The sequence below is a fragment of the Ammodytes marinus genome (assembly GCF_949987685.1).
Source record: "Ammodytes marinus genome assembly, chromosome: 5".
NCBI lineage: Eukaryota > Metazoa > Chordata > Actinopteri > Uranoscopiformes > Ammodytidae > Ammodytes > Ammodytes marinus.
The window spans coordinates 33,579,483-33,605,871 of record NC_137234.1 but is presented as its reverse complement, the minus strand read 5'-3'; the positions used below and the strand labels follow the sequence as shown (position 1 = coordinate 33,605,871).

Below are 26,389 nucleotides of genomic sequence, written 5' to 3'. Positions count from 1 at the left end.
CTGGGTCGGATGAATTAGAAGCTTCTTGGATTTTCCATTAAAATGTTCATTTAAAATAAAATATTATGCAGGGTCCTCTGGGTTGGGCTTGGTGCTCTTTTTCTTTTATGGGACATATTTCTCTGTAATATAATGAATACATTTAAACGCAGTGAGAGGAATGAAGCAGAAGAACTCTGTTGTCCAGCTATCTTTTTTTCCACAGACGAGGCTGAAATAGATTATACAGTGCATGGGCATCTGAGCCCCATTTCCAAATGTTTTTAAATAAACTCAATACACACTGGACGTGAACGTGACGTGATCAGTTAAACTTGGATTACCTCCCAGATGAACTGATTAAATTATTGGGCTATTAACTAGGCTATCTAGATCAAAACATTGTATTCATTTTTTTGTATGATATAATAATATGATGTTAATATCAAACACACAAACTAAAAAATAAAAATAAATTGGGGGGGAGGGCCTGTCGGTCGGCTCTGATTGTGAGCGCACTGCAGACACTTCATTTCTGCAATGTGCGCTCATTAAACTGTCAGCTTCACTTAAGAGTCCTGTGTGGGTCAACAGTGCAGTGCAAACTATGCAGCATAAAGTTCTAACATTCGTCTACGACCGTGATGTTAAATCACCTTCACACAAAGTCTTCGCCCCAGCAAAGCAGCGAGTCGATCGCTGTGACGGTGAAAATCACCGGGACCCGGGAGACCCAGTGAGCGAGTGAGACGCCGCTCAGAAAAAACTCTGTGGTTTGATGGATGAAATCAGTCGGGGATATCCTGCCCGTTAACTTTGTCTACGGGAACGGCTTCCGCGATCTTTTTCTATGTCTCGAGTCTAACAGAGAGCCATGTCGGCAAACTGGCAGCGCGACTAAATACAGTGAGCTGCGTCCCTCCGTATAGTTTCTGTTTCAGTAGGCTGTTACATTAACCTCTGAAGCATTGCCAGTGTTTAATCAAAGCCTCTATTTTTTTATTATCAAAAGGGCTTTGATCGAGACTTTTAGCCAATTCTAAAGTCTGAACACACAGCGGCAGCAGTGATGCTTTACTGTGCCCGATCTTAACGCTGATTGGACAATACTCATGACGTCTACCAAAGATGTTTTATTGCCAAGATAACGATATTCCCTTGTCTCACACTACGGTAACTCGCCCACACAGTCCAGTCTGGGAAGCGCAGGCTGACTTCTCTGGCAGCTGCCGCTACCCCCCCCCCCCCCCCCTCCCAAAAACAAAAACTCTTCGGATCTATACGATTCACGTGGGTCATATATTTTGATTCTAAACGGCGATTTTCGCCGAAAAGCGACGAGTTTGCAGGACACATCACACCACACATTTATCAGCACTGTAAACAGCATCACAGGCAGCTATATGATGAGTGCTTTTCTGTTTAACATGTTTTAATGATTGATTTGACTCCCCAGAAAAAGTTGCTAGACGGCAAAATCCAAGACGGTGGCCAGCGTCATTTGAGCACCTAGACTCGTGAGTGAATACTCTCTTTTAGGAAAGCCAACCACAGGGATTCCAATTCTGACATCAGTTATGCTTTGACATCATTTTCAGAAATCCTCTTTACCGTTTCATAGTGTAACAGACACATCCTCCACGACAGCTCGTAGAGCCGTTTGCACTGGTGAGCGTCTGACAGTAGCATCATCCCCAGGCAGTTGGAGGAGTGAAGGTTTTTCTCTAAGAACTCTGCGGCTGCGTCCCGGATGTCATGGAACTGCAACATGTCGGCCGCCTCTAACAACGACTCGGCATTCTCCTCGTTTATGATGACTCGAGAAGAATAGGCAAAGTCTAGCAGAAGCTCCAATACCTGGAAGAGTGGAGAAAAGGAGTTAACCAAGGTGTGTGTGAACAACTGTTCATGAGGAGTTATCTGACCATGTCTTAAAAGGTGAAGTAAGCGATTTATTTATGTTAATATAAGTGTTAAATCGCTCTTTATTTATACAGTGATCACTTATATAGTGTGCGCGTTCCATAAAGCCGATCTCTCAGTCACTCGCTCTGCATGTAATCGGCAAATAAACTTTTCTGGGACCCCACTACTAATAACCAATCAGAGAGAACACTATGAACCGGCACCCGTCTCACTGTCGGTGCACGTGCAGAGCGACAGATGGTTGAGCGGGTATAATGGATATGCGCCTGCAATGGCGGAGCAGGTAAAATTCCTTCCCAATGTCTGTTTTCATGGTTTTTATCACATTTTATCACACTTTTGGATCTGAGATGATGCTAGATAACTCGCTGCTTGAAGACCCCAGTGCATTAATGTGGTGACGTAGGGACGAGGGAGGGGACTGCTAACTGCAGTCACTGACAGGAAGTTAGCTAAACTGACCATTCCGCTTACTGAACCTTTGATCCAAAATCAAAGACAAGACATTATACTCACCGGCCACTTTATTAGGTACAGCGGTTACATTTCTTGTTGACACATATAACTTATCAGCCAATCACATAGCAGCAACTCAATGCATTTAGGCATGTAGACCTGGACAGGACAACGTCTTGAAGTTAGAACCGAGCAACAGAATGGGGAAGAAAGGGGTTTTAAGTGACTTTGAACATGGCAATGTTGAACGTGCATGACCGGCTGGTCTGAGTATTTCCAAAACTGCTGATCTACTGGGATTTTCACTCACAACCATCTCTAGGGTTTACAGAGAATGGCCCGAAAAAGAAAAAATATTCAGTTAGCGCCTTCCCTACGTCACGCGGTTGGGATTTGGAGCGTAGGCTACTTGTAGGCTATATGATTCTATATTGAGCAGCTGACTGGGAAATCGGCTTTATGAAACGCGCACACTATATAAGTGATCACTCTATGAATAAAGAGCGATTTAACACTTATATTAACATATATAAACCGCTTGCTTCACCTTTAAGGCAGCGGTCAAGAAAACCTTTTTGCTTTTCTTCATGCTGCTCTCACCTTTATCTAGGTCTACACACACGTTAATTCTCACACATTTTATGTTCAAGTCCAAGTGATGGGCAAATCTGATGCCGACGAAGGCAGCGGAGGCTTAACCAACTAGGCATCCTTAATAAATTCACGTCAGGAACGCCACCTGTGCGCTTGCTTGTGCGCGTGTCATCTCATTTGCATCTGTACCGTTCCCATGCGGGCACACCTCTCCCAAGCATGCTGTGGCCGAGGAAGTGTTCAGTGCTGGAGTACGGATCGCATGCTCACACTAGCCAAACGATCTAGACTTTAGGGGGCAAATGTGCTCGGGCACGGAACAGATGGCCTAGTGTGAGTGCAGGGACGCGGGAAGTCAGTCCGAGTGGGGGGTGCTGAGAGAGAGTCTATATATTGACGTCATAATAAATGCTGCGCAACATCCATTGTTTATGGAGACGAGATGACGGGTGACGTCACATTCAGGGCTCCGCTCTGATTAACTCACTACTGGTGTGTAAAAAAAACAACTCTGCCAACTAGCCACTGTTATTCACAAACGTTAGCAAGTAAACAATGTGGAAATTAGAGTCAACTCGGCTGATACTGTGCTGAATTTGTCACACTATACAAGCCGACAAGATGTTGCGGTCCGGGATTATACACAGCGTTCAAGGATTCAGGAGGTTAAATTGTAAAGGTTTACAAAGGAAAGTGACAGAAAAATAAAGACTGAATTTTCATCCAGAGTTTTTTTTTAGCACCAACATGCTTATGTAAAATCAGCATAGTACCATATTCAGCTATGGACAGATCACATACGGAATGCAGGTTTATTTCTAATCAAACGGCTTTATTGATGTCCACCAAGTAAAACAGACTGTCTTTTTTAAATGTGTTTAGGATGCAACAAACATGCGAGTAAATAAACTGTAGCCTATGACTACTTAACGAACAGTTACACATTTTCCAAAGCAACATTAACATGCATGACATGAAACAGAATGATTGCCATTTCGCTATAGAAATAACTAACTATGGGACAATCAGCGATACGTGAGTTTCACAGTACAATAACAATGAGACAATAGTTATAACACTCTTAATGACAAGGCAGCATGTGCTATCTACTGGCCGCTCAAACACGGCACATAGCCTATTAGACAACAATAACAATGTCAACAATAGACCGAGTGATCATGCTAATGAGCTGACAGGTATAAGCTAACCAGCTAAACTTTAACATCTCAAACCCACGGAGTCAGCCTTCACGCACTAAATAACTCAACAGTAGCCTATATAATTTGCAAGCACACATAACAGATACTCACAAATATGACACTGACCAAAGTGAGCCTGCACGGCGGCAGGGAACATAAAACAAAATCACGTTTTACCTTATGCTGACGGTAAAACACCGAAGGTGGTCTTGCGCTTAGGGGTGGTGGAAATAAACTCCCTCATGAGAGCACGAGTGTCCAGTGTGTCCAGAATGTCCTGGTGCATGTGCAGTAAGGCCAGGTGTGTAAGTCTCCTCTGCGAGACCGTGTTGCGAAGCCAGGTTTTCAGGCGGCGGAGCGCAGAGAACGATCGCTCTGATGAGGCCACGGAGATGGGCATGCAAAGAACCAGCTGGAGGAGATTTTCCACGTCCTTGAAAAGTCCTCTTGTTTGGCTTTGCAAGCCGGAAAAGTACATCCCAAGTTCGTGAACTGTCCCAAAGTCCTCCTTCTGCTTTGTGAGGTCCCCCAGCATCCTCAATTGCATGTGAAGACCAGGCACATCTATATTTGCAGGCAGTTGGAGAGAGCTCAGGCCTGCCTCTGTGTCGTCAACTGACCCCTTTGCAGCAGCAAGCAGCGTTTCTTCCCTGCGTGAGGCAATTGACATGCCGCTTTGGTCAAACCGGCGCTCTATTTCGGCCTTCACGAGGTCAAGAGCTTCAAAAAACTCTCTTCTCCATGACGCCTCTCCTTTCGTTGGCACGACGTCTTCTGTAGCCTCTGTTGTGCTGCGGAAGCGGGATGGTGTCTTGCTTACCCGGCTAGGGTCGGGCATTTTTAGATTGTGTGCAGCTGCTGTTGCCTTAGTTTTCTTTATCATTTCATCCACCGCCTTTTCCTCGCGGAGGGCATGCACGCGCCCTTTCAGGATCCTGACGCACTCCAGTGCTCCAGCCGCGGTTGCCTTTTCTCCTTGGAGCACTTTAGCAACAGCCTCACAAGGTCCAAAAAGAGCTTCGCTGCAGAGCAGGCCAAACACCGTTTTAGTTTTCTTTGCTTGCTTTAGAAGGCCAGAGATCTTACTGCGTGTTTCACCGCGGACACTGCGGTCTTCCTGGAGGACATCTAGCGTCTGGAGGAGAGGACCATAACCACGGCTCACCCTGGCAATCGCGCTGGCTCGGACACACCACCGTGTTGGACACAATCCAAGGATATTGCATTTGGCATCATCTTCCCCAAAAAACGATTCAAAAATCGTTTTACGCTTTGTGGATTCCCTGACCACATTGGCGAGGCTTTGGACAAAGCTGAGCGTGTCTGCTACAATCGGGACCTCTCTTGCGACCTCTTGGTGCGCCAGGTCGAGGGAATGGTTGCAGCAATGTACAAACAATGAGCCAGGGCAAACTTTCTTTAGTCTGGCCTGCACCCCAGAAAACCGCCCGACATGTTGTTGGCACCATCAAAGCAGTAACCCTGCAGCCTCTCCAGCGGTAGGTTCAAGCGCAAAAACACATCCTTCACGCAGGAAAACAAGGTTTCAGATGTAGTGTCTGGCGCATTATAAAACTCCAAAAATTTACTCTGCTGGGTGAGATTTTTGTCGGTGTAGACCAAATGGCAAGAAAACTGCTCCTTGGCTGTGACGTCGGTTGTGCCATCAGCTGTCAGTCCATAATACGGAGAGCTTGAAGCCTCCGCCACTATTTTCCTTTGGACAGCATGAGCCAGCCGTTCCAAAATCTCATTCTGGATGCTGTCTGACATCCAGTTGTTCCTCCGGAGCAGCCACTCATGTGCAGCGGGCTTGTCGTGGGTTCTCTCGAGCATCAGCTGCCAAAACACCCCGTCACGGTGCTCCTGTCCTCGCAGCGGTAGCCCCTCGCGGGCTAAAAATTTAACCGATCGAACGGCCAGCTCCAAAACAGTCTGCGCTGTCATGTGCTCCTTTGCAACTGCTTTTGACATTAGGGAATTGATTAGGGTTCTTTACAATGCCGCCAGCTTGCTTGCGGCTTCTATGTGGAAACGAGATTTGTCATGCTCCCGAAACTTTTCCCCTGCCTTCCGCCAATTGCTAAAGCCTCTTTAATGAAGTTGCCAGCATTTATCCCTTCTGCCCTGACAAGCTTTTTCTCAATGGCTGAGCAACACACGAAGCATAACGCAGTGTCAGTTTCCCTCACGTAGTGTAGCCACGTCCACTGGCCAAACCAACCAACCTTAAATGACCGGCTAAAGTTCTCACTTGCCGATCGCCTGGCTGGGAACTGAAACTCCTTTGGCTGACAGGGCTCTTCACCAACAGTGTAACTAGTTGTTGCGACTGGTGCCGGCTGTTGCACGTTAGGCAAAGCAAACATGAAATTAGGATCGACCGGAGGGCGGGGGCTAGCAATAGCATCAGTGTTGCCGGCGCAGTCATGCACCAATAGCGTCCCTGGATGTGAACTCTCCTCCTCAGGGGTGCTGGGGAGACAGCGGGCTGCTGACAGGGAATCGGCTGTCCGGCTGGTAATTTGATTATCAAGTTTTGCCTTCTTGGGGCCAAAAAAATCGGAAATGCTTCTTTTTTGCGACATGTTGCACTTGTAACAAGCTTGACTTTCCGAATTTTCCCGCCGCGCGCATAGCATTGTTCTGCGTTGTGCGTCATAGCGTAGCCTACGTCAGCCTACACAGACAATGTTCTAAATAAAATGTAATGATAATATCATAAATATCATAAAAAGGGTGGATGTCAATAATTTAATGAAAAATCATGTTGTATGATAAAAATAAAAAAAAGTATTGATTTGTTCAGAAAACTTTCTCACTTGCAGTTACAGCCAGGGGCCGCCAGGGGGGGTGCTGCAGCACCCTAAGCACCCCCACTTCCCGCGTCCCTGTGTGAGTGCGCCCTTAAAATCCCCTTTCTTCCCATTTCTGATGCTCGGTTTGAACTTCAGCACGTTGTCTTGACACGTCTACATGCCTAAATCCATTGAGTTTCTGCCATGTGATTAGTTATTTATTTTTACAAGCAATTTCACAGGTGTACCTAATAAAGTGGTGGGTGAGTATACATGCTGCATTAAGTCAAAGTATTTTCCAATGAAATGGTGCCATTTGTTCAGACTTACTAGAGCCCCACTGATGCATCAGCAAGGCTGATATTATCAGCTGATTTTAGCTTTCCAGATTGTAGCGTATCACAAACGCATGAACAAATTCTGGTTGGCTTTAGACAGATGGTCGGAAACACAACTATTTGAAGGAATTTAAACAAAGAAATCTTTGATTCCATTACACGTCCCAGCACTTTGTCTGTGGGTACAGGAGCTTTAATGTTCAATAGGAAAACAATATGGTATAACTGTCACGGTAGTGTTACCTCTGGGTGTATATTGTCTCTGAAATTGACGTCACTGTCCAGACTTTCTCTTAGCCCTCCACTGAACATGGCCTCAAAATAACGACTGCATGCTGCCAACACTGCCCTGCAAAACACATTCCAAGAATGAAGGGGGATAGGTTAAGAAACAACATAAGAAAAGATAAAGAAAGCACAAAGACAATGTAAAAATTAGGGATGGGCATTTTAAGAAATTTCATTGATCGATCATCGGGAAAATTAACGAGCAATTATCGAGCAATCATTATCTTTTTTTACATATTAAAAAATGCCAACAGAACATCCAAAATACAGCGTTTTACCATAGACTGTATACAAGAGGTTTTTACTCAATTACATCTTTATTCCAAGATCTTCCAGGCAAACAACAATCTATTAAGACAAGGCAACTTTTTAAAATAAAATAATAATAAAATGCGGCGCTGGTTAAAGCCCGAGGCTATGAGCCAACAAGGAGCCAATGCTACGATACCTTTAAAGTTTAAACACATATGCGCCTCCTAAGATGCTGCCAAAGACTGCATAAGGGCACGGCACGTTTCTCTGAGTGGTAAAGGACCTAACGTTACTTCATCTAATAAACAAAATGTGCAAATGAGTTCCCTGATGAAGGCGAAGTAGGAAAGCATGGACACTAAAGTTAGCCGCTAATACTAGCGGCGCTAACGTCACACGTTAAACAGGGTCGGATGTAGGCTTCAATGTACAAGTGGTACATAATTTGGTTTGTTTAAGTGCTGTACTTATACAAGGTTTCACAATGCTTAATGAACTTAGTTATTTTCGGTTCTAAAGCTGTCCGGTCCGATGCCAAACTTTGCCTTGACTTCTTCCTGTTTGTTTTGACATCTACGGCAGCTGGCAGGCTGCTGCCTGAGACTGTTCTGTTGTCTCCTACTACTTGTTAAGTATGTCCCCCTGCTGGTAGGATGTTTAATTGCTGCCCATACAGTCTATGGTGCTGCCACATAGTGAAACTCATTGCTGTGCTGCCGGACTCACACTGCGCAACACAACGGCTATATGATCGATAACAATTTCACGTGCTCGACAATATTCTTAACGAGCAATGATCGATTAATCGATCAATTATGCCCATCCCTAGTAAAAATGGGTCTCCTGGAAAGAAAGTTGTTTTTACTTTGTGTTTTGGTAGTGTGATGATGGATGTGTCTGTTGGAGTGTTAACCAGTTAAAATGCACACACTGTCAGCATGTGTTGTTTACCTGTGGCATTGGAAGGAGCGGTCCCCGGCCCACAGAGTGACATCAGTGAACATGCACTGTTTCCTCATTGTATTGAGGTGAGTGAGGACAGAGTCGGGGTGTGAAGGCTTGTGGAACAGCGAGATGTTCATGGAGCCCGTGCTGGTGCGGGATTTACGATTCTCATGGACAGTCACCGACATGGCGGCTTGGCTGGGCTCCTCCAGGGACACACTGGGAACAATCTCTCCTACTGTGAGGACAGGGAAAGGAAAAAAGTCACTTCAGCAACCGTCACCCTTTATTAATAAAGAACTTGGCAGAGACTTAAGGCTATGCTGGAGAGATCCTGAAATCTAACACAGTAAGACGCAGCCTGCATAAAAGTGGAGCATATGGTTGATGTCCACGCAGCAAGCCACTTCTGAAACCAAAGCTCAAAAAATTACTCTCCCCTTTACATAGGCCCATATTTACAATTTGGTGATCCATTCTCTGGTCTGATGAGACCAAATCTTTTGGATCAGATGGCATCCAACATGGCGTCACAATAGGGAGGTGAACAGTGAGAAGAGCATGGTCCCCTCAGGGAAGTATGTTGGTGGCTAGGTTCTTATAAGGGGGTTGTATACTGTAAACTGTTATTGAAGGTGTGGGAGTTTTGCACTACAAAGACAAGAAAAAAGAAAGAAAGAGCAAAGCTGCAACCCCCTCTCACACCCTGGGTTGTTAAGCTCTTTTTTAACATGACCCTAAACATACTTCCAAGGCCCCCTTCTTCATTCTTAAGGACTTATGACTGTTGACATACTTGGCCAGATGCAGTGGCCAAGTATGTCAACAGTCAATCCTGTTGAGAAACTGTGGGGGGATTTTAAATAGTAGCACTCCCAATCAAACAAAGACACAAGGTTAGATAGGACTAAGGTCACACATTTGTCCAAAAAGGGAGGACCTACTACTAGCGAAGAATATACTTGTTGGATTGAAGGACACTCATCTTAGAAAAGTTGTCTTTTATCATTTATTTTTTAAAGATATGTCCTTCTATGTTATAATTAGGACTGTCAAACTGTCAAACGATTAAAAAAAAGAAAATCAATGGTAAGTTTAGTTTACTATTAATTTAGTTTCATGGTGCTTTTCCCCCAAAATGATGAGCTTGTACTCTTCCTGTTTGAGGAAGCAGGGTTTACAACCTAAAAAGAAATGGACAGCGGACTGAAAACCGTTGGAAGATGGCCGCCCATTCATTCCTCTGAAAGCTGCTCATTGGCGCAGATCAGCCACAAGGAAGTGTCCATACTGCTTTCATGGGTCGTAATGGAGCATGCGCAGTGTGCGTTCCATGACGTCACTGTGACGTCGACGGATGTTGAAATATTCTCTCGTTAGCATTGTAACATCGCATTGTTTACAGACCATGGAAGTATAAGTTACTAACCCCCTGATGATTCTCTATGTGTGATCTTCAAATTACACTCCCGTTTTTGTAAAGTGATATAAGGGTTAACAAGTTCCAAACGAAGATTCTTTCTGCCATCTGGGCAACAATGATTAGTTAATGTAAGCTAAAGGCTAAGCTAGTGGGGTAGCGCTGTTTGACGGCGTGTGCTGCTATGAGCAATGTTCTTAAATCAACCATCAACATCATTCCTGTTAAGTAAAAAGAATAACCTCCGACATGAGATGTTAACAGAAATGTTTAGCCTACTAGCAATGTTATACGGAGCGCTGAGCCCGGAGGCTGGGCCGAAACATTTGTTTCACTACGGCTCCTTTCAGCTGCCCACCCCCCTAACTGCTAAAAACGGCTAATACAACGGATAATAAAACGGCTATTAAACGCTTGAGGTGGCGTTTTGAAACGAGAAAACTTTCATTTTATTAGTACATGGTCTAATGATAATTATGAGCCTTTGATTGCTATCTAGACATTTTTTGTGGACACACATTTCTATTCCCTCTGTTGTCCCGCGCTCTATTTGAGACGCGGTGATATCTCCTTCTGACACCGTTGTGATTTGAGGGACCCATCCAGCCCGCGCAAAGAATTACGTAATACGTATGTTGGGAGAAGGCACATTCCTGGGGGCCTGGTTTACAAACTCTGAGTTCCTCCCTCCACTCTGAGTTGACTAGCTAACTATGCAGGGAATTATTTGGGCTTTTATTACACAACATATTGTGTGTTAAATATGCTTTACAAACTGAAATAGGCTATAGGTTTCTTATTTGAGATGTTTAGCTCATCTGACTGAGCAGCGTAGGCTTTTTCACATGTCACTAGAGGGTCAGGGGTCACTGAACAATGATGCTGATTGGTCAGCCTGTTTGGAGGCGGGGCTGGCACGCTTATGCCTCACTCCCAGGGTTTTTCCTGCATAGAGAACATTTTGGCGCCCCCCAAAGAAGATTTACCCAGCGCCAAAGGAAAATCACCAGCGCCAAAATGATAAAATTTGAGAATAAATATAGCTATTTAAAACCTCTCCAAATTGATCCCAATTTAAGTCAGCCTTCTTGAGGGGCTGGGCAACAACTTGAATTTTAATTTCGATTATTATTACGGCTTCCCTCAATCATGAAAACAAAATAATCGTAATTAAACTATCATTGTTCCGCACGCTGTACAGGCTTCTAAATGCAGCGAACCCTTTCGGCTGTGCGAACCCTTTCGGCTGTGCGTTCCGCTCGGCCCCTCCCTCACCTGATAGTTCAGCTGGTCCTGAGCATGAGGGAGATGTTGCGCGTTGCCGGGTGTTTTGAAAAACTTCTAGAGGATGGCAGAACGTCCGCGTTTGGTCGAGAATAAAGATAAAACTAATTGTGTTGTCTGAAAACACTTCAGACTCACAACAGACTAAAATAACGTGCATACGCGGTCACGTATGTCGCGTGTGTCCGCGACATACGCGACCGCGAGAGACAAAGAAAAAAAGGCATATCCGACCATATCTGCACCTCAAAACATCCCGACCAATTAGTTTACTCACTTTAAGTTGAATCATAGTGGTCTATGACCAAGCAATAAAGGAATAAAAAAACACAGTAGTTTAAAGCTCCTTTACTCCTGCCACCACAACAGTCAACACTGTAGGCCTACAATGCAACTGCCTATCTACCCTGCTCCTTTAGGCCTTTCACACCGCCGCAAAATCGGAGCTAGTTCCGGGCTAGTTCGGAGCTAGAGCCAGTGTTTTGGTTTCACAACGCCAGAGAGCCGGCTCCGGGCTGTAAAAACCGGTTCAACTCAAACCCCAGGATTGAGCAGGGTTTGAGGTAAGAACTGCTTGCGCCAGCGGCCGGGGGAGGGATTATCCTGACCAACCAGACCAACTCAAACCTCATGCCCGCCATATTTAAAAACACCGCTACTACGAGACGTAAACATAACATAATTACCAAACGTAGCGATCAAATTGACCGGCGAAAATACGCTGTATGGGTCCTGTTTTAGCAAAATAAAACCACCGGTAATGCCAGAGACACGGCTTTCTATATTGAAAAACACTATCTTTAGATCAGCGCGCAGCAGTTAAGTTACAAATAGAGCATTAAGGCTGCGGCTTCACATTAAAAGCATTTCACTGGCTTCACATTAGCATTTCACTGGACAAACGTGAGTTGGCTTTTATTTTGAAGTAACATGAAAGTAAACGCTGAAGCAGGCAGCACCTTCACAGCATATATAAACAAGCCCACTGAGCCGAGCAGCGCGACAAACGGAGACACACACACACACACAGATAAAGTGAGAGCCAACACGTGTAAAAATAAGACGAATTCGCCGCTGTTGTTGTGCTTAAAGCAAGCGCTAGCTTTAGCGTTAGCCACGAGAGCAGCGGCGTCGGGTGACGTACACACACGTTTACAGTGACGTCATGACGTTGCTCTCTTGCCGGCTCCATGGCTGGCTCTGGTCGTTGTGAAACCAACCGGTTCATAACTGGTATAAGGCTGTAACCAGTTTTGAACTGGCCCCAGCACCAGCCCGGAACTGACTCATGGTTCTTTTTGGTGTGAAAGGCCTACTTGAGACATAATGACGCCCTCAAATTCCTGCTAGCAAAATATGTGCCCTATCAACACCATTAGCAACGTGTTATTTTTATTTTGACATATTGATTTTATTAAATTATTTAAAATATATTTAACTTATTTAGCCTATTTCTATTTTCCTTTTTTTCAGTTCAATTAGGCCTATGTTTAAAGTCCAAAGTCATGGTGTTAATAGAAACAACCTTGTTAAAAGTTAAATAAATGCATGATGTTCTTAAATCAATGATTAACTGTCTTTAATAATCGTGATTACACAATGCCAATCAAAATAATCATGATTATGATTTTTTCATAATCAAGCAGCCCTACCTTCTTGCAATTTCCATGGTTTAGATCAATTAGAAACAATTACATTATTAAATTGGTAATCATTATTAGTATTGTGACTTCCTATCTACAGGTTATTTATTGTGATTTTATCAGTCAGTAAGCTCCATGGTAACACAGCGATTGACAGGCTAACTGAAATGCTCTTTAGCTGGACAGAAACTGCCCTCACCCAACCCCACACCCTTCTTAAAATACACAAACGTTTTGCCTAAACTGTTGCACATAGTCGCAACCCTAAAAAAAATCGGCCCGCGTACTGACCCCCCAAAGGGCCATTCTGAGCCAGGAAAAACCCCGACTCCGGAGCAGGTCTATCCCGGGCGCAGTAAAAGTGGTAATGGAAAACAAAATCATCGTAGCACAGCCATAAGTTCCAATGGAATAACATCATCAGAGCTACGCTGAACCTGCTTCCTTTAAAAACAGAAAACCAAGAGTTTCCTTTAACAATGACCCAACATACTGGAGTTCCCTCAAACTCCTCTTCTTGAAACAGGTCCATATTGATTCCAGGATGCACACATTATTACATTTTCTATAGACCTATAGAAAACGTAATAGTACATTTTATACACAAATAATCCAAATGAACAGACAAAACCTAAATCATGACTACTGCTTTAGCAATACCAAAAAAATAATATCAGGTTACTTTGTTGAAAATCTGAATTTAGAAGAAAACACTAAATAGACATGTTCATAAAAATCTTCACAGGCAAATGAACGGAACAACATACCACAGGTTAGAATGCTGTTTCAGCAGCATTGTCAACACTGCCTTTGTTTGTGTCTAAGAGCATCCATCATCTGCATTTGCTGACATGCAGTTTTAGACCAGAGCCACAACACATCAGTGATGGGTGTTTGGTGTTTAGTTTAATGCGTCTCACAGATCACAATGCCGGTTTGACAGGGACCTCAATGTGGCTGGCTTATGTGCAGTGAACAAAAGATGAGCACATGCACACACTGGCATGAACACAATGTTGTTGATGTCATAGAAGTGACAGCCAGAAAACACAATTCTTTGTGCTTTGGTGTGCTTGTCGTTATGGAGTTTTTTTTGACAACAACATTTTAAGAGAGCACAAAAAAATGTTGTGCTAGTTGGGGCGACTGTGGTTAAGCGGGTTGGCCAATGATCCTAGGGTTGGCGGTTCGATCCCCGCCCGGCCACCTGTGTCATGGTTGTTGTGTCCCTGGGCAAGACACTTCACCCACCTTGCCTTGTGTGAATGTGTGTGACTGCTGTATGTTTGAGGTGGTGGTCGGAGGGGCCGATGGCGCGGAATGGCAGCCTCGCTTCTGTCAGTCTGCCCCAGGGCAGCTGTGGCTACTATCGTAGTTTACCACCACCGGTATGACTGTGTATGACTGTGTGTGAACGAGTGGAACCTGGAACCCTGTAAAGCGCTTTGGGTGTCTTGAAAGGCGCTATATAAATCCAATCCATTATTAGGGGACCGCGTTCTGCTGGGCAGGGAACCCTATTGTTTTTGTCGGGATTATTATTAGGGGGCCAAGCCCGAGTAGGGCCTGGGACCGCGTTTTGCAGAGCAACGCGGTTCCATAGCCCTGCTGGGCAGGGAACCCTTTTGTTTTTGTTGGGACTTTTATTCTTATTATTTGGCGTCGTGTAGAACTGGTGCTGCAGCCCAAACCGTAAAGGGTCGGGACATGCCATTTGCATGACTAGATCCAGGTCCGTGCCTGGTACGCAGACAAAAAAATTCAGACACGCCGGCAGGAAAGGCAGCTAGCATGCAAAAGAGAAAAAGGGCAACAAAATCAAAACGACCCAGTGCATCCCAAACTAGACCAGTTGCCAAGGCTACTGCACCCCAGTGCACTCCACCCCAGCTGGGGAAGAAGAGACAGAAGAGAAAGAGACAGGAGGAGGAATCTTCATCAGATGAAGAGGATAGTTTGTTTTTGGTTTGTATGGAAACGTTCTCCAGCACCCGTTCAGGGGAGGTAAGGGAGAAGTGTTGTATGTGCAACCAGTGGGCACACAATCTCTGCTTAGTTAGAGTGAGCAGACCCTACATTTGCCATCACTGTAACTCAGATAGTGAATGTGTGTATCCTAGTTGAGTAGGCTATTATTGTTAGACCTATTTGTTTTGTTATTTACAGTATGTTGTTACATACAGTAGGTTGGTCTTAATATGGATTTCCTTTTTGTTAATTCCTTGCTCATTTTGTGTTAAGATGCATAAAGTTATGTAGGCCTATTTGTCAACTTGACAATGAAATTAAACTTTCAAATGTAGTTCTGCTTTCTTGCCTTCTTTTTAAGATTTTTCCCTTATGATAACATTGTGACAAACAACCCCATAGTGTGTGACAACTGACCCCTTGATGGGGTTGGTTGTCACTAGGGTTGCAAAATTCCGGGAATTTTCAAAGTTGGAAACTTTCCATGGGAATTTATGGGAATTAACGTGAATTTTGGGAATTAACAGGAATAAACAGGAATTTACGAAATTTAAAGGAACCAAAATGCACTAAGTCATTCTAGCTATGTTATTTCAGTCCTCGCAAACGTTCTAGACGGTAAAGCAGTTTTTTCAACTAAGAATTAAAATATTTATGAACATTGATTGATTGATTTTTTTAAAGCCTATTAAGAAACCCAACTTGATATTGTATATTGATTTTACTAGACTAGGTTTACAGAGGCTTAAACAGTGATTTTAAATATAGTTCAGGGTTCGACATAACGTATAGCCCGATGGCCCGGGGCCAGTAAAATCATATGCAGGGCAAGTTGATTGGCCAGTCACTGTCCCGCCCGGGCCAGTGACTGGCCAATCACAGTTCAGTATCTTTTTGTAGACTACATCATGGTTCATTGAAATGCGCGTTGAGAGTCGGAATGAAAGCAGTGTTTATTTAAGACTCAATATAATAAACCTAATATAAATTATATTTTTTAATGAAAGGCCAGTGGACAAACGATGCGTGGGCGTTTTGACAGGCGGAGCAACAAGCGGGTGCACTCTCGCTCCGTTGGCAGAGCTGCCTACCGTCCGCCTGCGAGTCGACAAATCAATCGACTTGCTTTGCCCCCTTTCTTTCTTCCCACAGCAGAGGTTGAGGTGCAGAACATTATAGCTGCACTTTTCCTTTATCTGCCGCCGTAATGTTACAGTATTTGCATCCAAGCCCCAATGGTAATACAAATGAGAGGCGTTATTTAAACGCTGTGAATGTGTCTCCGGTGATTGTGTCGGTTGTAGACCGAAACGAACGGAGGGACTCCGCTCACTGTACAGTATACACCTATAGTCGCGCAGTTAGGCACTGTGTTTTCAGGCTCGAGTCATTCAATCAGATCGCGGAAGTCTTTCCCATTGAAATCGCTGACGGGGAGAATATCCCCGGTTATTATTTTAGCCACAAACCACAGTTCATCTGCGCAGCGGCTTACTCGCTGGCGAGATCACACGGTGAAACGCTGCTGTGATCGGACGAAGGCATTGTGTGTTTCTAAGGTGATTTAACGTCATAGTCTTAGACGAGCGTTTAACTTATGCTGCATATTTTGCACTGCATTGTTTTTTATCAATAGTTTGAAAAAATGGTCCCACACCGGACTCTTATGTGAAGCTGACACTTCATGAAGAAGTGACACTCCTGCAGCGCGCTCACGACCAGACGTGAACTCGCATATACGGTGAAATCTCCCATTAAAAAAACAGCATAACCCACTGATTTTCTATTCTATTTTTAAAGTCAACTTGAGCGCAAGTGGAAAACCGGTCATTCGGTCGACACATTCACATCCCTAATGCGAAATGAGAAAGTAATAAAAACAGCCTACCACACCACAAAGAATGATCAGACCTTCATCTCTTATTTTTTTTTTATGTTTCAACATGACTTCTGCAGGTGAACTATTCATTAAACTGCCCAAATTCAAGAATAAAAACAACCATCAAACTACTGGACTTTAAAATACTGGCCCACTCTTTCAACATACTTTCAGTTGTAGGCTTCAAATTCAATATGTTTGCCTGGTTTTATATTATGTGTATGAGTAATATCAACATTTCATATAATTAACTAAAAGAAAAATAACCAAATCTAAAAGGGAATATCTATACTGTTACAGTATAGATATTCCCTTTAGATCTGGTTATTTTTCTAATACAGGTATTATAATTATTGACACTAAATTATGAAGAAAAAAAAGTGTGTGCAGGGCCAGTGAAAATATACAAGGGGCCAGTAAAACTCGGATCCACTGGCCCGGCGGGCCAGTAGGAAAAAAAAGTTATGTTGAACCCTGTAGTTTGGGGAAAAAAAAACAGATTTCATGCAGTAAGCTTGGCAGGTTGCACACACTGCTTACTGCAGGGGTACTGAGGCTACACTGTGCATTCCTCCAATACATGGGGGGCATTTTACTTTATTTATTGAATGGATGGGGTGAGACAGATGAGTAAGATTTCACTCAACATTCATCTTTTTGTTTTCAGTGAAATTATTGATTGTTCATAAAATAATCAAAACTTGATAAAGTTCTATTTACAAATAAATCTGTTCAAATGTTATGTTTTTTTTAAAGGTCACATATTATGCTAAATGCACTTTTTAAATGTGTTCTAACATATCCATGGGTCCACGGTGTGCCTAGAGACTTCCAAAATATAAAAAAATAACAATATCTCCTTTTCTCACTCTCCCCCTTTCTGAAACCCCCACCCCTCCCCCCCCCCCCCCCCCCCCCCAATATACTCGAGTCAGAATTCTCGAGAGGCACCTATTTGCAGACCCATGGGGAAAGTGGAGCTCCACCGGAAGCCACGCCCCGAACTCATTTCATTGGTCAGAATTGTAACCTACTCTGAATTTGTTTTCTTCTTTTTGTTTTACTGCCGGAGTTCACCTAGCGGTGAATAATAATACACAGATTCCACCGGTTATGGTGCTAGTACACAGTAAAATACGTCAGTTTGTTAAGGGTCCCAAGTGGCAGGACGGTGGTAAAAAGTAGATGTTGAGGTAGAAGATGAATGAAGCAACGAAGCTTTGTGTACATCTTCCGAAATCCGTCTGTTTAATTCACAATTATCACGAGTAGGTCAATCACATACAAATATAAACTCTTGTAAATGAAACACAAAAAGTGCCACCATATTAAAATAAATAACTAATTTTAAAAAGTGCAAACACATTAAAATACACAACTAATTTAAAAAAGTGCATACTTTTATTTTAACAGTTGACACACAGTTAAAACTATCACAATTAGGTCTATTTCTAGTAGGCCTATCTGTCTAACAAACAATTAGGCATATCTGTGTAGCAAATATATAATTATCCTGACTTCCAAAAGCTGCTTGTCTGAGTCATGGTCTGAGTGTGTGTCTTTTCCTGGCTGAGGACAGAAAGCCATTCTGATACTTGTACTTTACAGTACAATCATTGAATGAAGCTGTCAAATGTACCGGCACTTATAGCTGTCACATTTACAAATCGTCTTCTAAACCAATGAAATTGAGAGTTCATGGTTTTCCACCAATGAAATGACGTTCGGGGAGGGACAACGCTTTTGACCAATGAACGAATGAACTGAGTTTGGGGCGTACAATTCTGACCAATGAAATTAGTTCGGGGCGTGGCCTCATCCTATTTCCGGTGGAGCTCCGTTTTCAATGGTTTCCCCCATGGGTCTGCAAATAGGTACTCTTGGAATTCTCGCCGATTCATTACTTGCTCGTAGGGTTATCTTACTCAAGTGGAAAGATTAGAGACATTATGGCATGTATGAATTTAGAGAAAATACGTTACACTACCCAGGGATCCGAGAATAAATTTGACAGAATTTGGCGCCCCTTCCTAAATTATTTTAAAAAACCAACAATAACTATAGAAGAGTAGCTACCCCCTCCCCTCTTTTATTTGATTTAATTTTATTTCTTTATGTGTTTTTTTTTTTGTTTTTTTCATATTGATTGTTTGTTTTTGTTTCTTGTGGTGTGTGTTTCGTGTTGTTGGGTGTGAGGGTGGGATGTGGGTGGGGTATGTTCGGGAAAAAAAGGGGAACAAATGTGTACTCATTGTGCTACAATTCCGTTGTTACTAACATTTAATAAAAAAACCTTTGAAAGAAAAAGAATTCTCGCCGACTATTACGTCACGGTCGGCACAGCCACATCCCCATATTTTCTTTATATGTCCATGCTTCCACCCACATTAGTAACCAGAAACGTCCACCGTATGATAACCCCATCCCCCCCCCCCCCCCCCATTTCTTATTGGTCCACGGCCCCGAAAATTTTCCGAGCGACAGCCATGTTGCTTTCCCCGCTAAGCGACAAGATGTCCATAGTACAGCCTGAATGTTACATACACCAACACAGAATGCTTTTGCTCATACTCCACTAATTTATCTTAACCACAGCAGTCTATTAATGCCTCGTTTTTAATAACACAACGGATAGGAAGCTACTTGTGCTTTTTTTTAAACGGTGAAACTAAAATAATTGTTTTTATTGGTATTTTTGACTGCCTGGTGTATAGCTATTAGCTTTGGGACAAGCAACCAGCTTTTGCTCATAACACGCTGTTTATATTCCCCACAGCAGTCTGACAAAGCCTCGTTTTTAGCAAGACAAAGCATAGGAAGGTAATAGAGTCGAAGTCTAGCTTTGAAGCTAATTTTTTCACTGATTTTCGTGATATTTTTAGCCGTTAGCTTCCGAGCTAGCTTCGGGAAAAGCATTGATATTTTGCCCATAACAAGCTCTTTATATTCTCCACAGCAGTCTGAAAATGCCTCGTTTTTAGCCAGACAAAGCATAGGAAGGCAATAGAGTTTAAGTTTAACTTTGAAGCTAATTTTTTTCACTGATTTTCGTGATATTTTTAGCCGTTAGCTTCCGTGCTAGCTAATTCAGTACAGGCACTGTGGACAGGCTACTACTACAGGCTATGGACCCGTCGCTTCCAGAGAGGGGCGGGGGCAGCTCAAAGATTGTATATTTACGAGGGGAGCTGCAGCTCGGTTTAAAAAATAGGCCATTGTGAGATTAGCTGCACATCAGGGTATAGAGGCATACAACTAAAGAAAAACGTATTAGGGACCTCTAAGACCATATAATATTGACAGAAAAGTGTATAATATGTGAGCTTTAATTGTATTAGTTTGCATGGATGTCTGTCTGCCTATGACAAAATTCCCGAGCGAAAGTTCCCATGGAAACTTTCCGTAAACTTTCCACCCCTTTGCAACCCTAGTTGTCACAATGTGTTAGTGTCTTTGATGGTAAATTTCTTCTTTATTACAATAAGTTAGAAAAAGTGAGGGGTTCACATTTCAAGCCAACACCTTAACCTTCAATTTAATGTAGGAATGACTATTGAAAGATGTTTAGGTGATGAGCAATTCTCACTAGAGTAAAAAGTGTGACTACTTACCCCGGTCTCCCCTAGTCTTAGGTGAGTAAGTTATTAAGTCCACCCTCCACTTTGGCTGGTGAAAGATGTGTGTTCGGGATCTGTGCTTGTGCGGCGATTCTAGCGTCTAAAGGCCAGGACACACCGGTCCGACTACCCGAAAATGGAGACTGCCGATTCAGGCACCTCCAGTCTTCCAGTCACGGCCAAAAAAGTGCCAAGAACACACCGAGCCGACTGCTGACTTTCCGTACGCTCTGCGCCTGCGCGGGACGTAATGTCTCCATAACAGCAGGCTGCGCTAATCTGTATTGCGGCCCAAAAAAATACGAAAGCCGGAAATGATGGGAAAGCTCTCTAGACCATAAACATAGATAGAAATACGTATTTATATTTATGGACCATAAAGAGCACCATTTTTAGCAGAGTGTCGAGCATGGTGTCGAGCAGTCAACAAGGGTTGATGCATGCGAGTACTCGCTGAACGAAACAAACAAACACATTAAAACAATGGCTAGCTGTTGTTAGCTGTTTGTGCTACCCGCCTCACTTCCGGGCTTCACTGATTCGCTAGCCCTCCACCAATCAAATTGCTCCAACTGAAAGACTGCCCGCCGCCGATTGAACATGTTCAATCGGCTCAAAAGAAGCCCGACGACATCTACGACGAACGATTTCACGGCACACACCAAACAGATTCGTGTGCCCGCCCCCTCCACACTCTCCGACGGCGATTATCGGGCCGGTGTGTCCGGGCCTTAATAAACTTCACCAACGGTAATAACCGGAAGGAGGCGGCTCTTAACATTAACGCAGTTAAGTTAGCGCGTGTGCAAACAGAACTTGTCCTGTGTGCCTTCACATTAAAAGCCTGTTACTAGCCAAACGTGAGTTGACTTTTATTTTGAAGCCGGTAAGAACAGGAAGTTAGCGCTTCACAGCACTACAGTGCTCTAGCTTGAAAAACAACTCCTTCAGCTGCATAGAGCTGAGAGCAGTCAACAGTAGTGTATTTAAACAAAGTTTTAAATAAGCCACTGAAGAACTACTCCCAACACTTTCACAACAACCTATTTAATTTAGGGATGCACCGAAATAAAAATTCTTGGCCGAAACCGAATAAAATTAAACAGTTGGCCGAAAGAGCTTTAGCAGTTTTGTTTATTATTTAGTCAATTATTTCAACATTGCATACATGAACTCCCAAATGTTCTCCTCAAACATAGCCTACAACTAAAAAGCAACCTGAAATAAATAAATAAACAGTAAAACCTTCAAATCTAAGAGCAAAATTAATATTTTACTAGGAATTAATTTGTGAACCACTCACTGATTTTTACCTTGACTTATATGAGGATGAATCTACAAAAAGATCGACTTATTGCCTTTTTTAATTTTTTTGCAGTGCAGTGCAGGTTGAGTTGCTCTAAAAAAAACTGCACCACAGCTCCCACCGTAATGTTCAGACTTCAGAATTTGCATCAAAGCCCTGATCATAACAATGAGACCCTGTTTCCACCTGGCATTAATGTGGTTCTGAGGAATCCGATCGGTATATGTAAATGTAATATGCTTGTTCACACCTGGCCTTAACAATGCGTCTTCTATGCGCGTTTGCGATCCGGATTCGAATTCGGTATGGAAATCAGCTCGTACATCATTTCCGCTTATACACTCCGGCCCTTTCCCAAACGACTCCCTAGGCACTCCCACTCCGTGAGCGAGTGTGACTTGCTGTGGAGTCGCCCTCGCGGCTGTGGAGTGCCACTCGAACGGCGCGGCTTTGGCAAGCCCTCGCCTCTGTCAGACGGAAACAGGAAGACTAACTAACACTAGTTAAACTGTTAGGTCTTTATTTCTCACCCTAAAATAAAATTCCACCACATTTATATTTGACCTGAAACACTCTTTACATTCATATTCAGCTACGCATGTGAGAGTAAAATGTAGCATTGAATAAAAACAAACACTCCCATGATTTTTTGGCTGCATAATTCATTTTTTGTTAAACATTTTGTAACTGCATATTCTTAATTTTACCAGCTCAGTCTGTAGTGGAGAAAACGGGTGGGTGTTTTTATCCGCTGTTTAATTATCCTTTTAGTTTGCGCAGCAGCATACACAACCAGGGAAAAGAACAATAGTCTGCTAAAGCATGTATTCCACTTGTCATGATACGTTAATCTGCCATTTCGACCCACGAATGGCGGCAGTTAATTAGCGTGCATAAATTATAATGCACTGCAAGGGTGGTCATAAATAAGAAAAGTCATGCGCTCCAGCTGACTGACGTCACCGCCGCTATTACTACCCCTCATCTGCTTTAACAGTAACACAAATCTTACTAACAATTTAAGGAAATAATAATCACTGTCCCTTATTAACTTGTGGGCATTTTCTTCATCTGCTTCGTTTTATCTTTTATCCACGCCTTGGAAATACACTAACGGTAGACAAGTGGCATAATCAAATCAACAAGTGTAAAACAACATGTTAATTCCGATATTGTAGGCTACCCTCCGGTTCCGTCATATAGGGCTATGCATAAAAATAATCAATCAAATGTCTGTTTGAGGTAAGAGAACGTTTCATTTATAATTCGGGAAACAAACTCCATGGAACTCTCATTTGTAGGTTTGGCTCCTCCATTCCGGACTTAATTGATTGGCGGACACCTGTGTCAAACGTAGGGCTAAGCCACCATCGATGCAGACTCGGTGATCGAGGGCTTTATAACCCAGTCACACTCGAGGCTCTGTGGTTTGGGATGACACTCAATATGGCGGGCCCTCCTCGCGAACGCGCAAACGGAGGGATAGTGGATAGGGTGTAGGGAGTGGTTCTAGAAAGGGCCTCCATCTTCAATGTTTTCTGTTGTCTGTTTACCTGCAACGGTGCGCTTTTATGACGTGAATTGTCGCGTGAATGAGTACGCGTTTCCGCCCAGTCACTCGCCGCAGTTGAGTGGGCGGGGCTTAATGTGTATGAGATGCGCATACGCGTTTCCACTGTTAATGGATATGTGGATAAGTGGTCTCAAACCACCTCCGAATGTGGATAATTTCAATGCGCATTCAATGCGCATTGAGCGTGTTTCCACCTGTAGTTAGCGCGATCCGATCCTAAAAACCACATATTAATGCCAGGTGGAAACAGGGTCTGAGAGGCTTTAAACGAAGTCCATGCTTAGGAGGTGATTGTAACTTTTTCGTCTGTAGACTGAAACTAACGGGGGGCGGCGGCTCGCTGGACATATATTTAGTCGCGCTGTCAGTTTGCCGACATGGCTCTGTGTATTCAGGCTCGAGAAATGCAATCAGACCGTTTTTTTCTGCGCGGCGGCCCTCACTGGCGAGGTGTCACTGTGAATGACACCGTTACCAACTGTCACATAGTTTCACCGGGTGGATCGCTGCTTCGCTCGCGCAAGGCTTTTGTGTTTCTATGGTGATTAAACATCAGTCTTGGACGAGCGTTTTAACTTTATGCTGCATAAAGCATTGCACTGTCTGCGCCGTGTTTCATCCAGTTTGAAAAAATGCTCCCACACTGGACTCTGACATTTTCATGCACGCACCAAACTGCTCCTGCTGCGCGCTCACAAAGAGAAGTGGACTCGCATACACGGTTACGTCTCACTTTACTGCCATTTCCTGGTTTACAAGCGCGCAGCTCTTTTAAAAACATATTTCCTTAGAGTCATTTAGTTCGCCAATTTTCGGTAATGTTGTTCGGCTTTTTAACTGTTTCGGGCTGAAACCGAAAATGACTTATTTTGCCATTTTCGGGCGAACTTTTTCGGTGGACGAATGTTCGGTGCATCCCTAATTTAATTTATCCTAAATTGTACTAATATACACTAATTTATTTAATAGGCTATGTTTAATGTTTTAAAGTTTGGTTTTAATTAACAGAAGGACATTTTCTAAAAAAAAAATATTATTATTAATATAATAATTATATGTAGCCTATATACAAAAAATATATAGATATATATATTATTTTTATATTTTATGGGGAGAAATAATTCTGAATCAGCAAAAAATGCAATTGGCAGGCTAGATTATTTTGTCTAAATTGCAATCATCGCACTAAATTGCAATAATTTTTCTATAATAATTACTGCACACACTAGGATATAATATTAATTGAGAATCTCAAATGAGACCATGATGACAGGCTAAAAGGTAATTAGAGCAAAATGCAAGGGTTAAGGTTATGCAACTTTTCGATCATACTTTGTCTGCTACCGAATTTATTTTTGTGCTACTGATTTTTTTTTGCTTGCTAGCACCAGTGCTACCACCTAAAAAAATAAGCGTACAGCCCAGTATTGACATTTTTACTGCCGTTGGTGTGGCAGAAGGCTTACTTATCTGGTATACATGCTTGAAAAACGGGAAGGAAAACTGATGTTTCTTTTCTAAATGATTAACTCAAAATAAATCAAACATCAGCCAAGAACAAGAAAACATTTAAAATACTTTCAAATCTGGGCTGAAACTCAAACTGGTTTGGTCTCGTATTGTTAGGTTTAGTTCAGTTTCTGTACCTGATAGTGGAGAAGCTGTATGCATTGAAAAGTGCTATATGAATAAAGTTGACTTGAATCGTCAAGAGGGATCATGCTAATGTTCTCTTTACGCAAATAAAATGCTAACATGCTCACATACAAACAACAGGATAAGCAAGCAAGCATTAACTCATTTCTTAAAGGATTTCAGTCAATACTGACAAATGCTCATCAATGACCAATAACTCATGCCTCTACATTACAGGAATAACTGACCTTTCATTAGCACAATGCAGGACAAAAGGTGTTAACCATGATGAGACTTTTGCACTATAATCTGGCTGATGATGCATGGCTGGCACATATGACTAAACAAAAGGAATAATATCAAAGGGGTTCTGGGGCTTCATTCAGCTGGCAGGCTAACTTACTGTGACAGAGACTGCTGACCCAGGAACAGGCACTGACAGTCAGTAGGTGAGCGGGGCTCTGCATCCCTGCACTGCTACACAGGACTAATGAACAAAATGCCATTTAGAGTGTAATGCTCTGTTTCAACATATTATCAAGTAGTAAGGGATATGAGGGGGTGAAGACAGTTATGTTCAATGCTAACATGGATCCCCTCTAACATGATTGGAACTGTTCGAGTACACAGCAGACCAGCTGCTCTGTTTGGTATTACCAAATAAAGTTACTTAAAGAGAAACCTATACTCGACAAGCAAAGACATTTGTCATCCAATAAAGTTTAGAAATATGCAAAAGCAACAAACGTGACATTGTCAAGCATCTAAGAATGTTTTTCTGGACTCCAATTTGATTAAGTGAAATTCTAACCCACATTTAGAAGTTAAAACTAGAGATGATGTTTTGTTAACCCCATCTTATCTGAAATATTTGAACAATTCAGGCTCAAGTTTACTGCAATGTGAACTAGCACTTAACTCTCTTTTAACACAATCAGACAGAGATGTCTTGCAATAGCACAGTTCACCAGTGGAATATCAACAGAGCAGCTGAATAGACTGAGGTCCTGTAAAGAGGCCGCTAGTCGGTTAGGCCTGAGCTTTTTGCCCACAGCCAGCATAGCTGAACCGCTGGAATTGTTACCCAGGGCAACTCAAAAGTGCCTGTGTGTGTAAGGGAGGAAGTGTGGGCACATATTTAATGCCAAGAGGCCAATTTCTTTTCTTTTTTTAAACGTTGAACTCTTTTGTGCATTGGTATTTAACAAAAAAATGTATGCATTATTTTAAGACCTAGATAACTAAGTTTGGTATTCGAGTTGCCTTTGAAAATATTCAAAGTTACACAG

General features: G+C 42.9%; 1 protein-coding gene across 1 annotated transcript in view; it reads right to left on the bottom strand.

Moving 5' to 3' along the window:
- The window catches only part of enc2 (ectodermal-neural cortex 2), a 47,905-nt gene extending 38,910 nt beyond the window's left edge, over positions 1–8,995 (bottom strand). Inside the window, exons 1-3 of the mRNA XM_080028075.1 lie at positions 8,782–8,995; positions 7,534–7,639; positions 1,591–1,836 (exon numbers count right to left, since the gene is read on the bottom strand). Coding sequence (XP_079884201.1) covers positions 1,591–1,836; positions 7,534–7,639; positions 8,782–8,963 — 534 coding nt within the window. The 5' untranslated portion in view covers positions 8,964–8,995. The remainder of the gene's footprint in view (positions 1–1,590; positions 1,837–7,533; positions 7,640–8,781) is intronic.
- Between the last annotated feature and the right edge of the window lie 17,394 nt (positions 8,996–26,389).